General features: G+C 38.5%; 1 protein-coding gene across 1 annotated transcript; it reads right to left on the bottom strand.

Annotated features, from left to right (window-relative positions):
• Positions 1-5,646: 5,646 nt before the first annotated feature.
• Positions 5,647-13,602, bottom strand: LOC121406296. The gene is made up of 5 exons (XM_041597310.1): positions 12,316-13,602; positions 10,857-11,162; positions 9,641-9,742; positions 7,817-8,041; positions 5,647-6,511 (listed from the first exon to the last, which is right to left on the bottom strand). Exons 1-5 carry the CDS (start codon positions 13,226-13,228, stop codon positions 6,000-6,002), a joined length of 2,058 nt encoding a protein of 685 aa, XP_041453244.1. The 5' UTR covers positions 13,229-13,602; the 3' UTR covers positions 5,647-5,999.

Below are 13,602 nucleotides of genomic sequence, written 5' to 3'. Positions count from 1 at the left end.
ATCCTGTGAATGATGAGCCTCCCGGCTTGCCCCTTAAAGTGTAGGAGAACGGAACGCCCAGACAGATTTTCAGGGTTTTGGGGAGGGGTGTTTGCATTTGTAAAATGTAGTTAATTTCTGTCTGGGAGATTGTATCCTGTGAATGATGAGCTTACTGGGCTTACCCCAAATGTAAGAGAACGGAACCCCTAGACAGATTGTCGGTTTTTTTGCATTTGTAAAATGTAGTTAATTTCTGTCTGGGAGATGGTATCCTGTGAATGATGAGCCTACTGGGCTTGCCCCTTAAAGTGTAGGAGAACGGAACGCCCAGACAAATTATCAGGGTTTTTTTTGGGGGGTTGCATTTGTAAAATGTAGTTAATTTCGGTCTGGGAGATAGTATCCTGTGAATGAAGAGCCTACTCGGCTTTTCCCTTAAAGTGTAATATGTGTACGAGAACGAAATGCCCAGACAGATTATTATTTAATTCTTATTTTTTGTCAGGGATATGGCATCCTGTGAGTGATGAGCCTACAACACTGTTAAAAAACCCGTGATTTTACAGAAAATAAACAGAAGATTTTGCACTGAAAGCAATAACAGAATCATTCTGTAAATTCATAAAACAGGAATTTTTCTGCAATTTAACATAACAGGTCTGTTAAAAAAGGGGAAAAGGGTGTTTTATTCAAGGAAATTTGTAAGATTCCATACACCAAATACCAAATTCCTGTAAGATTACGCAATTCAATAAGATTACTGATGATCTCGAGACTCTGCTGCAGGAACTTCTTTTATTTTAAGGATAAATTAAACAGTGAAGGCTTGCCCCTTAAAGTGTAGAAGAACGGAACGCCTAGACGGATAGTAGGTGTTTTTTTTTTTGGTTTTTTTGCATTTGTAAAATGTAGTTAATTTCTGTCTGGGAGATGGTATCCTGGAATGATGAGCCTACTGGGCTAGCCCCTTAATGTGTAGGAGAACGGAACGCCTAGACAGAGTTTTTTTTATTTTATTTTGTTTTTTGTATTTGTAAGAACGTAGTTAATTTTTGTCTGGGAGAAGGTATCCTGTAATGATGAGCCTTCTGGGCTTGCCCCTTAAAGTGTAGGAGAACGGAACGCCTAGACAGAGGTTTTTTTTAATTTTTTTTTTGTATTTGTAAGAATGTAGTTAATTTCTGTCTGGGAGAAGGTATCTGGTGAATGATGAGCCTACTGAGCTTGCCCTTAAAGGACAAGTTCACCCCAACAAAATGCTGACTTGAATACATAGAGAAAATCAAACTTGCATAGTGCTGAAAATTTCATCAAAAATCGGATGTAAAATGAAAAAGTTATGACCTTTTAAAATTTCGCTTTTTTTGTAAAAAACAGTGACTTGCACAACTAGGTGACTCAGTCAATGATGTCCATTACTCACTATTTCTTTTGTTTCTTATTGTTTAAATATACAATATTTCATTTTTTTTTATAGATTTGACAATAATGACAAACTTGACTGAACCATATAGTATTCAACAATGCTAATTCCACATGTTCAGGGAGGAATTAATCGTATCACTTGACAATGAGAAATTAGAATACTTCATATTTCATATAAAAATTACAAAAGAAAGAGTGACTGGATGACGTCATAGTCTCCTCTTTTGTATACCAGCAAGGATGTGCAAAAAACTGTTTAGTAAAAATGAGCGAAATTTTAAAACGTCATAACTTTTCTTTTTAACATCCAATTTTGATGAAATTTTCGGTGTAATGCTTGTTGGATTTTAATCTTTTTATTCAATTCAATTCTTTGTTGGGGTTGGCTTGTCCTTAAATTTTTGTTTGAGACTGTATCCTGTGAATGACAAGCCTATATACTGGGCTTGCCCCTTAAAGTTTAGGAGAACGGAACGCCCAGACAAATTATCATTTTTCCTTAATTTTTTTGTATTTTTAAAGTATAGTTAATTTCTGTCTATGAGATGGTATCCTGTAAATGAGTAGCCTATAATTGGGCTTGCCCCTTATTTTGAAGGGGAATGGAACGCCATATGAGATATATATATATATTTTTTTGAGTATTTGTAAAATCGATTTCTGTCTGGGAGATGGCATCCTGTGAATGATGAGCCTACTGGGCTTGCCCCATCAAGTGTAAGAAAACCGAACACCCAGACAGATTATTATTTTTCTTTGTATTTGTAAGAATATATTTAATTTTTGTCTGGGAGAAGGTTTGCTGTGAATGATGAGCCTTCTGGGCTTGCCCCTTAAAGTGTAGGAGAACGGAACGCCTAGACAGAATATGACTATTTTTTTCATTTGTAGTGTTTGTAAGAATGTAGTCAATTTCTGTGAGGGAGATATGGCATCCTGTGAATGATGAGCCTACTGGGCTTGCCCCTTAAAGTGTAAGAAAACCGAACGCCCAGACAGATTATCATTATTTTTTTAGATTTGTAAGAATGTAGTTAATTTCTGTCTGGGAGAGGGTATCCTGTGAATGATGAGCCTACTGGGATTGCCACCTAAAGTGTAGGAGAACGGAACGCCCAGACAGATTATGATTATTTGTTTTATTTTAGTATTTGTAAGAAATTATTTTTTGTCTGGGAGAAGGTATCGCCCAGAACGGAACGCCCAGAGAGAATATTATTTTGTCTTATTTTTTTTCCCAATGTCGTTAATTTATGTCTGAAAAATGGTATCCCCTGATTGATAAGCCTACTGGGCTTGCCCCTCCAACATGTTCAAGGGTAGGAGAACGGAACGCCCAGACAAATTATTATTTTTTTTTGTAGTTTTAAGAATGTAGTTAATTTTTGTATGTTAAACTACTTGGCTTGCCCCTTAAAGCGTAGGAGAACAGAACGCCCAGACTGAATATAATTTTTTTTTTATTCTTATACAGTTTAAAAAAAATTGTAGTCAATTTCTGTCTGGGAGATGGTATCCTGTGAATAATGAGCCTACTGGGCTTGCCTCTTCAAGGGTAGGAGAAAGGAATGCCCAGACAGATTATCGTGTGTGTTTTTTTCTCATTTTTTTTGTATTTGTAAAATGAAGTCAATTTCTGTCTGGGAGATGGTATTGATGAACCTACTGGGCTTTACCTTTAAAATGTAGGAGAACGGAGCACCCAGACAGATTATCCTTTTTTATTATTTGTCTTTGTAAAATGTAGTTAAAAGTAAAGTCCACCCCAGGAAAATGCTGACTTGAATAAAAAGAGAAAAATCAAACCATGCACATGTACATGGGTCATCTGCACTACATTAACGGCAAATTAGCTGGTTAGGAAGGTAACCATTTATGCGCACAAGTAGGCCGTAAAACAACTTAAAAATTTCTGGTTTTCAGGCTTTAATATCAACAGATTTCGAGCTCTCATCGATATAGATTGATAGATAAGGTAACAGTTTAATAAAATCCTTATAATGAAATTTTCTTTTTTCCAGAATGGAATATCGATATCGACAAGTTTCATCTCACGATTAGGAAGAGGAATAGGAAAATAGTCATATTCATAATGATGACAAAATGTCCTTACAATTTTCTCGGGTGCTTTGTCTAAATATATTAATAATTTTTTTAAATCGGCTCGCGCTTCGCGCTTGCATCATTTGTGAAGTACGATTCATATCCACTTCACAATTTCCCTATACGATGCTAGAAATAGTGCTTAAATTGAGCTCTTCAGATCGCCATCAATTTTTTTTCAGCTCAGATTCTAGGTCTAAATCACAAAAAACGCGCAAGGAATACGCAGTTTTGTCTTTATTCCAAAACGTTCTTGAATTATCCAGTTTCATGTACATCACAATATCAAAAAAATCTTCTCGCGCTTCGCGCTTGCATTATTAATGTAGGAAGATACCCAATTAGTCATATTTTTCGTGATTTACGAAACATGAATAGTGTGTCCCATTTTTAGGTCTAAATCTCATTTTTCGCTCGCGCTGGCATGAAATGTTTGGTTATATAACTATATCCTGTTTATTGTTACAAAAAGTGCTTAGAATGTCAAATTTTCAGGTCAAAATGTCAAAAATTATTAAGTACTGTTTGCAGCTACCCATGAAAATGATACTTTATTTCAACAATAAAATTTATTTATGTTTTGTGAGAAGTGACTGTTAGGACTACCCCTTCAAAGAAACATAAAAATCCTCGGTTCAGTTGGTGGGACTGTATGTCGAGAGTCGTGTTTTGTCCCCTATCTTGAGATGGTACGAAGGCCCCCCCCCCCGGGGGGGGCATTCAAATATATAGCTGTACACATGCGTGACCAAAAAACGTGTTCAAAGGGGTGTGTGTGTTTTTTTTTCAGTTTTGGATGCGGGCTGCGCGTGCACTCATTAAGAGTATAAAAACACCGATTTTTCAAAAAAAAAAAGTGGTTTTGAAAGACTGGTCAATGGTCAATCGCGGGGTCAAACGTCTTTAGGGTTTGTCTTTTTCCCAAAGTTTTTTTTAAGACTAGCCAAACGTGTTTAGGGTATGTTTTTCCCCAAGCTTTTCCCCGGGGCTTTTTCCTCTTCGTTTCTGAAAAGTGTTCGGGTTATACCCGATCGTAAGCAACGACCCTGGGAATTAACGGGCATGGGAAGTAACAACCCTGGGAATTAACGACCCTGGGAATTAACAACCCTGGGAAGTAACAACCCTGGGAATTAATGACCCTGGGAAGTAACAACCCTGGGAAGTAACAACCCTGGGAATTAACAACCCTGGGAAGTAACAACCCTGGGAATTAACAACCCTGGGAATTAACAACCCTGGGAAGTAACGACCCTGGGAATTAACGACCCTGGGAAGCGGGGAAACTTGTACAGGGGTCATATTCTGGTGACAAATTGTTTAGGGGCCAAACTGTGTAAATGAAGCCCCGTGAAAAACTTGGTTAGGGGGTGATTTTGCACACTGATAAAAACTCGTTTAGCGGGTGTTTGGAAACAATTTGGTCACGCATGTGTACAACAATATATTTGACTGCCCCCCCCCCCTCCCCGGGAGAAAGGCGTAGGCTGGGGAGGGGGTGCACCTGATGTGAACACCCTCCCTCTGACTCGAGGCAGAGGATTTCCGACAATGGCAAGCTAAACGAAATTTCTACCCCTTCTTTTGCCTTCAACAGCTTATTTTTCCAAACTATAGTTACACTTACCCAATTAAGATGTGCACCCCCATACCATTGTAGTTCCACCTCCACCGGATGTGACCTTCCCGTACTCAAACCAGCCTACGCCCTTAGGTACGAATAACAACTGAAAGAATACAATTTGAAAACATATCGTTGTATGTAATTATACATTTATTTATCATTCATTTTTAGATAATTCGTTGTACATTCGTTAAACAACAAAGTTTTCTATTCATACAAATAATGCTTGAATATCATAAAACATATCATTTTGGACAAAGGCAGAAGCGTTTTCTCAACAACCAGTGGTAAACACCGAAAAACAACTTTTTCATCGTTTTATTTTTGTATTTTGTACTGTGATACAAGCAAAAGAAAAATCTACAAAGTTTGCTGGAGCCCGCGATTGAAATACTATAGAACCGCCCTTCAACTTGTCTGCAGGCACAGACCCTGATTGAAACTTTGATCAACAAGTGTGCCCCAACGCTAAGGCTAGCACATACAAAACTTGCTTTTTCAATTCAGCGAGAGGGCCTTCAGTACACAAGGTATGAGTAGGCTGCACATTCAGACCCTATCACACGAGTGAAGGGTTTGCACAGTAGACTACCCTTCAACATGCTTATGCCATGATTACAAGTCTCTGGGAACGATTTGTTTTTACTGACGGTGCTGATGTCAATTTAACAAAAAATGTAATAAAAACATTTTAAAAAGTTTTCACTACAAATTGAAGGGCATTTTGGTTACATTTATCCAGTTTGTCACACCTTCCAGAATTTCAGAGGTGCTGTCATGGGGAAGGAATTATACACTGGCTGAGATAACTGGCTTGAGAGTTTTTTGTTTTTTTTTTCAAGCTAGACTTATTTCAATTTGCATGTTACGGGCGATCGAGAAGACGTACTTTAGCTGCTTTGACGACGGTCAGCATTTTATGCATGCTGGAAACATCATTACTTTCCTTGTCTGATTGTTCCTCGCCGGTTTTTGTCTTGTCTGATAATGCCTTGTCTGTTTGTTCCTTGTCTGCCTTTCCTTTGTCTAACATGGGCTTGTCTGCTTGTCCTTTGTCTGTCTTTGACGTCTTGTCTGTTTGTCTGTCAGCCTTCGTCTTGTCTATTTGTTCTTTTTCTGCCTTTTCTTTGTCTGTTTGTCTTTTGTCTACCTTTATCTTGACTGTGTGTCCTTTTTCTGTCATTGTCTTATCTGTGTGTCCTTTGTCTGTCTTTGTTTTATCTTTTTGTCCTTTGCTTGTCTTTGCCTTGTCTGTTTTTGCCGTAGTTGTCTTGTCTGTTTGTGTCTTTGTCTTGTCTGTTTGTCCTTTGTCTGTCATTCCTTTTCCTGGCAAGGATCTGGGGTCAACTTCTGCCTTTCGAACATCTTTTGCATTTCCTGATAGACAAAGAGAGAAAAAGTGGATAAAGGAAATGGCGGATAATAAAAAGTGAAGCTGTAAAAAACGATTTTTAAGGACACCAAGAGTTGGATTAAGCCATGAAATAAAAAACAACTTTATTTTAGGATCAATCTTATATATATTTACTTCACTTGCTCCTTGAATCAGTCACTGCGATGATAACTTTTGAAGAGACGATTAAATCAGTTTAAATAATTCTTTGAAATTTACTCCCTTTTTAAATCTGGTTGTTGGTATAACTGGCTTAGAATAAGTCTGTTTTATTTTACAGAGAGCAAACCACTTGTATGCTATATTTAAATGGTATCATATCCAAATCTGAATAATGTAATTTTTGCCTTCAGTGGGAAAATATGCTTCCAGTACAAAACCAGGGCCACGTCTGACAAAGAGTTAGGATTGATCCAATCAATTGTAACTCTATGGAAATCCATCAGTGTCACAATTTTTTCTACCGCAAATTTGCAAAATGTCCTTTGTAAACAAATAAGATCACTCCAAATTGTCAAGAAATCAATGAACTTATGGATATACATACATATCTAGATTTTTTTTGTAACAAACATGCATTTTTATGTTGTTTTTGTTGGATTTCCATAGTAACGATTGATCGGGGGGGGGGGGGGGCGTTTCATCATTATTTTTGTCCGACAAGTTGTCAGATCTGAAAACTTTCCAGGATTCTGATTGGTTGAGAAGCACTGTTACTATAGTAACTGTAAAACTGGACTTGTCGGATAAAACGTCTGACAAGTCCTTTCATGAAACGCTCCCCGGATCAATCGCAACTCTTTGTCAGACTGGCCCGTTGAGGCAATTCTTTTCTTCTGATGTTCTTCTACAAACATATAAACTTTTTATGAAAAAAAATCAATTGAAAATAATATTTATTAATTATTTTTTTCCTCATTTTGATTAATCTGTTTTCATTTCGTAAGAAGTTTTAATCATTAATCAAGTTTTGCTGAGAACTTTAATGGCCCGAATTCACAAAGTGGTTTCACTCAAAACCGCGGTTTCTGGAAAAAGTGTTTTCTATGTTTTTTTACAATTGCTATGCATTTAACAAGTCATTATATCTATTGTTGCATTTCTTTGTAAAACAGTAAATATTCCTCCTGTCATTGCTTTTTAAATGCTAAAATAATTTCATGGAATGTGAAACATCAAATCAAATCAAATAAAACCGAGTTAAATCGAATCAATCCAAATGAAATATACGATCCAGTCAAGTCAAATAAAATTACATAAAAAACCTATAATCATGATAATGGACTCACCTTTAGTGACGTCACCGAACGATGAAACTTTATTTTTCTCCCATTTACCCCTGTCGCCCAATTCTTTAATTATTTCCGGTGGGGTCTTTTTCATGAGTTCATCCGAATACAATGGGAAGTATTTCTCCATCCCAATCAGAGCGCCTAGCCAGTCCCTAGGTTCGAATCCCTCTTCAAGCATCAGCGGTATTATGTCCTTCTTCTGCTTGTATGCATATTGTGCTTCTGCAGAATATAAGGCAGAGAAGTAACATTCGAGTGAACAGTTAGGAGGGTCATGTGACCATTGAATACATTCTTTGCAGACACAGACCTCGGCTCTCTTTTTTAGTGAAAATTGTAGAAATTCCGACCCAAAACTGGACATTCCAAAGCACTTTTCTAACCATGAAGTCAAGAGGATCGTCACTTAACAATTGATGCGAGAGGGAAACGCGAGCTGAACATTTTGAATATTCTGGCCTTGAATTTGGACATTCTAAGCATATTTGGTTAACATGAATAGGATGAGTATCTAAAAATCATCATATGCGAGCGCGTGAAAATTGGAAAGTCTGGGTAATCAAGAACATAATGGGCATCTAACTAAGCATTTGATGCAAGCCCGAGTGCCACTCATGCGAGACACGAATTTGGCGCCCCTGTTCAAGCATTAAATTGGCGCCCCAAAGATCGAGTATGAATTTGACGCCCCCTCCCTATAGGTTGAAAATGATATCATGGATATTGGCGCCTCAGGACATACATCAAATTTGTGCTCCCTATGTCGGAACATCAATTCGGCACCCCTATGTAAAACATCAATTTGGCGCCCCCCCCCCCCTATGTCGAACTTACATTCGGCGTCCCTATTTCGAACTTTATTTCGGCGCCCTTAGTTCGAACATCAATTCGGCGCCCCCTATATCAATATCCAATTCGGCGTCCCTAGGTTGAAGATCAATTCGGCGCCCTTAAGCATGTTAAGTAAAACATAAATTCGGCGCCCCCTATATCAAACTCCAATTCGGCGCCCCTATGTCGAATTCAATTCGGCGGCGCCCCCATGTCGAACATCCATTTGGCGCCCCCACTATGTTGAAAAATAATTCGGTGCCCTTAAGTAAAACAATGATTCGGCGCCCCCTATGTAGAACATCAATTCGGCGCCCCTCGGTAGAACATCCATTCGGCGTCCCTATAAGTAGAACATGGATTCGGCGCCCCCAATGTCGAACATTAGTTCGGCGCCCCTAGGTCGAACATCAATTCGGCGCCCCTCAACTATTTCGATCATGAATTCGGTGCCCTATGTAGGTAGGGCATAATTGGTGCCCCCTATATCAAACTCCAAATTCGACACCCCTAGGTAGAACATCTATATAAATTTGGTGCCCCTATGTCGAACTTCGATTCGGCGCCCCTAAGTAAAACATGAATTCGGCGCCCCTAGTTCGAAAATCAATTCGGCGCCCCCTACCCTATGTCGACCAACAATGCGGCGCCCCCTAGGTCAAACATATATTCGGCGCCCCCTATATTAAATTCCAAATCGGCGCCCTTAAGTAGAACATCACGTCGGCGCCCCCCCCCCCTCCTAGGTTGAAGATCGATTCGGCACCCTCCTATGTTTAACATCAATTTGGCGCCCTTGGGCCAAACATCAATGCGGCAACCCCCCTAGTTGAACATCAATTTGGCGCCCCCACCCTTTTCTTTTTTTCCTTCTCTTTCATTCCCAGAATGAATTGAATTGCAATAAATACTTGCATTTTTGTTTATTCATATCTAAAATATGTTCGAATAAATAGCTGAAATGTGGAAATTAATCAAACAGAAACTCACCGGTGCGACAGTTTTGGCTTTCACTGTACTTCTGGGTTGCGCAGATGAGTACAACAGAAGCATTCTGAACCGCTAATGCCATGCTATTTAGTATATTTCCTTCTGTTTATTACAATCAATAAAAAAAACGTACGAATAATTTTATATTATTGGGTACTCCAGACTGAGCTGTCAAAAAATGGCACTGCATAAGATTTGCAAAGTGATATTAAACAATCAATACAATGAAAATTATTTTTTAACTTCGGATGAAAAAAGTTATTTAATTTTGAAGTCCCAGAAACGGCAATAAATACTGTTCACGTGAAAACATGAATAAATGAAAAAAAGAGGAGGTAAAAGGGGAAAAAATGAAGTATAGGAATATATATCTGGGTCTCTTAACTCTTCATTCATATTACCCATGTGACTCAAATTGCGAATTGAGAGAGAAAAATGGGGTCTTCTTTAGGACAAGCCCCCAACCTCCCGAGTCCCCCCCCCAAAAAAAAACGCATTAGCCCCTTCAAATGCACTTCTTAGTTTCATTATTATTTTGGTAAAAAGTTGCGTGCATAATCATCATGAAAAGTATTGTTTATAGAGGTCATATCCTAAACTCTATCTATTTTTATTGGATATTTTTGTATCATGTATTTGTTAAACGATGTACTTATATATAGATATACTACTGATTCAATGATTATGAAACAGTATTTTTTTAGTTTGCCTTTTACAAGCCAAGCCAGAAAGTACCATTTTGTTATTTCTTCACGTATAATCCCTTAAACTTTATACACTTTAAAGTATTAATAATACACTGTTGACCTGACTTTTTTTTACTAGAAAGGTACTGATATACCTTGATATTTGTATACCGGAATCAATGCGATTCCGATATACAAAACTCAATAAAACGAGAAAAATTATAGTTTTGGTTTGGTTTTTATTTCAACTGAACGAAAGTTATTACAAGAAAATAGGTCTGTGTGACTTTTGAATGCATTCATAGAGGAACTGAAAGTTGAAGAAAGAGTGAGGAAGAGAAGGAGGGAGAAAAAGAGGGAGGGGGGCGAGGGAGCATAAGTAGCTCCCCTCCTCTCCGAGATAAAATATTTCATTGGCATCTTTTAAAAAAGAATGCACTTAAGGACTATTTTGTCGATGAACCAAATTTAAAGAATCCATACGACAAACATTCCTCACATAATTCAAATGAAAGAATCAATATTCTCACGCATTTTATCCACGTCCATCCAGACATTGTAGCCTTGCTTCTCTAAGTATTTCTTCACTTGTATCACCTTCTTCTGACTATCCCATTGGTAGCTGATCATTATGTGTCCATCTTCCGAAGGTTTCCGAGAAGAGCCGATGTCGATCTTCGGTGATTTGCCGCTTGCCCCATCGTGTGATGAAGGCGAACTGGAATTATTTGAGGCGTCGTCTTCGCATTCAACGACATCGTTGATGAGGGTGAGAGTTCTTGAGCATGCTTCTTGGAGACCAAGATTCGACGTCGTTTTCATAATCCTCTTCAATGCTGCAATGAATGATCGTAGATATTCATTAATAATCCGTCATTAATCCATCCATTAATTATCATTAATGCATCATTATTAATCCATTTTTATATCCATCACCTTTTTATCATTGTTTTTTTCCTTGTCAATTAATACATCCTGTTAATATTTTATTTTGTAATTGTTGAAACCAGTATCAGCCAGTATCTGTGAAGTTTGATGTATAATTTGTACAATTATGGGATATGGATTTATGATCATGTTTCAAATGATTTGTACAACTTGTTTATGGAATGTGTATTTTGGTTTGAGAGACTACAATAAAATCATCCTAAAAAATAAGCCTAAGTTTTATTATTCATTACGTCATTCATCATTAAAGTGTTATAAGGTGATTTAAAAATGAGATGAAAATCATTCTTTTATGACAATGCTCAATATACCACTCTAAAACGGAATATCATCTTAATTCGACAAAAGGTGATTAGTGAAGTGAATCCAGTGAAAAAAAATTAAACGTCAGAGTAATTCGAGGAGGGGTATGCGTCCTGTATGCAAGGGCATCAGGCGAGAGGGGGGACGGAGTATGCCCCTACGATCACAAATGCATCAAATTCCTCCTACGTGTACTTAGGAGAACTTGTAATATTGCTGATGGTTTTGAATGATTATCCACAACATAAGCTGTTTTCATATTAGGCCTATGATATATTCCTAGCTTAATTTCTTGGCATCTTTGCATAAAATTTACAATTAACTTTGCCGTCAAATAATAACCTGCCGTCAAATAATAACCTGCTTGGAATCGTTGATTCTGATTGGCAATTAATCAAGCGTTACCATGGCAGTTATCAGTGGATGGCAAAGTTACCATAATCAACAGTAACTTTTCAAAAGCTTAGTGATGACGTCTACATAATTATGGTAATCAGAAACTAGACTCATTATTTTGGAAAATTTGAAAGAGGTAAAGCTAGCACACGAGGAAATCGATGGTTTAGTCATTTTCAATCAGAAGAAACCAAGTCGGCCAGATATTAAACATGACAAAGGGAGTTTCAGGAAACTTCTTTAAACAAATGTGATAGAGATACGCCATAGTCCTTTCCGAGAATCACATCCTTTGCAAATACATTTCCATTTTAAGAAGCCTTCATGGCCTTTGATACATACTTGTAAAGATGTTTTTGACATGGCGAATCTTGGCTTTGTTTTCCTCCTTTATCGCCAGTTGCCATATTCCTCGAGCCGCCCAAAGTCTCTCCTCATCACTGGAGCTCACTTCCACAAGGATCCGACGGAGTAGGTCGATCCCGCCGAGTTCAGCCAGGAGCACTTTGTTCTTTTCATCGGCTGCCAGCTGATGCAAGCCTTTGCTAATCTCCAACGCAGAGTAGTGCGTGTAACCTGGAGACTTCTTCTTTGACTTACTTAAAGACGTCTTCATTTGGGCCATCAGGTACTTCACGGATGGCTCGTTGAGGGCCAATCTATGTGCTTCCAACTTGGCATCGGCGATGTAGGAGAGTATCAAGAAGGCATTCGCCTGGATAGCGGGTTGTCCAGACTGTGACAGTTTGTGAAAGGTGTCCAGGTATTCTCTGCAGATGGTGCAGTTCTTGGGGACTCTCCAGGAGCAATGGTAAACGATGCCCACGCCAGTCACCTTCAGATCATCGTCCAGCTTTCCAGTCTTCAGATCTTCTAAGACCATCCTCAGGAGACCCTTCTTGCCGAAGGCGAGACTCATTTCATCAGAAAGTCCGGCAGTCTGTGCAAATCCCGTCAACAATCCCGAGATCTTGGTAGTGTCAGTCGTAGACGACTTCCTGTCATGTACCCCTCTCATCCACGCTAGGGAGAACACTTCAAAGATCTCGTCGCGAGGTGCTAACGTTTTGGAAATGGTTGCTTTGACAGTTCTTGTTGGCAAGTCCGCGATGCTTCTGAAAATCATCCACTCGTCGTTTTTTGTAAGAGCCTTCAGATCTCGACATCTTTTGAATGCTTCGAGGTACTCATCGACCCTTAGGCAATATTCCTGGACACTCTTCGTCTCTTCCTTGGTTAAATCCCTTGAATCCATTTCTGTACTTTGAATTTGATCAGTGCGATATGACCGTTGTAACAGTTCCGTACTTCAAAAACCCGTTTACCGTGCAAAGTTGTCCGATACTTTCATCTCTTTCTCTTATTCTGCAAAGCGTTGTTGATTCAAGCACGGAAAATCGTCATTTTAGAACGCATTCACGGCCTATAATTCGATACATAATTAAGATATTCTACATTCGAAAGCTTAATTCCAGGTATGGCCGTGTCCATGACGCATCATATTGCACAGTTTCAAGTTATAATTAGCCTAGGTATACGTGAAACTCTGCAAGGAAATATAAACAGCCGCAGAACTTCCGTTGAGATGATGTCAGATCTCACCTCACGATCATCGGTTTGTGTTTCGAG

Source organism: Lytechinus variegatus, chromosome 19 (assembly GCF_018143015.1).
Source record: "Lytechinus variegatus isolate NC3 chromosome 19, Lvar_3.0, whole genome shotgun sequence".
NCBI classification, from domain to species: domain Eukaryota; kingdom Metazoa; phylum Echinodermata; class Echinoidea; order Temnopleuroida; family Toxopneustidae; genus Lytechinus; species Lytechinus variegatus.
This window is presented reverse-complemented; position numbering and strand designations above follow the sequence as displayed.

Excerpts from the sequence above, each read along its gene's own strand:
- LOC121406296 (XM_041597310.1), bottom strand. The coding sequence starts at position 13,228 with ATGGATTCAAGGGATTTAACCAAGGAAGAGACGAAGAGTGTCCAGGAA. Across the intron at positions 11,163-12,315 it reads TGTCAAAAACATCTTTACAA|CATTGAAGAGGATTATGAAA; the intron begins GTATGTATCAAA and ends CATTCATTGCAG. Across the intron at positions 6,512-7,816 it reads GTTCGGTGACGTCACTAAAG|GAAATGCAAAAGATGTTCGA; the intron begins GTGAGTCCATTA and ends TTTGTCTATCAG.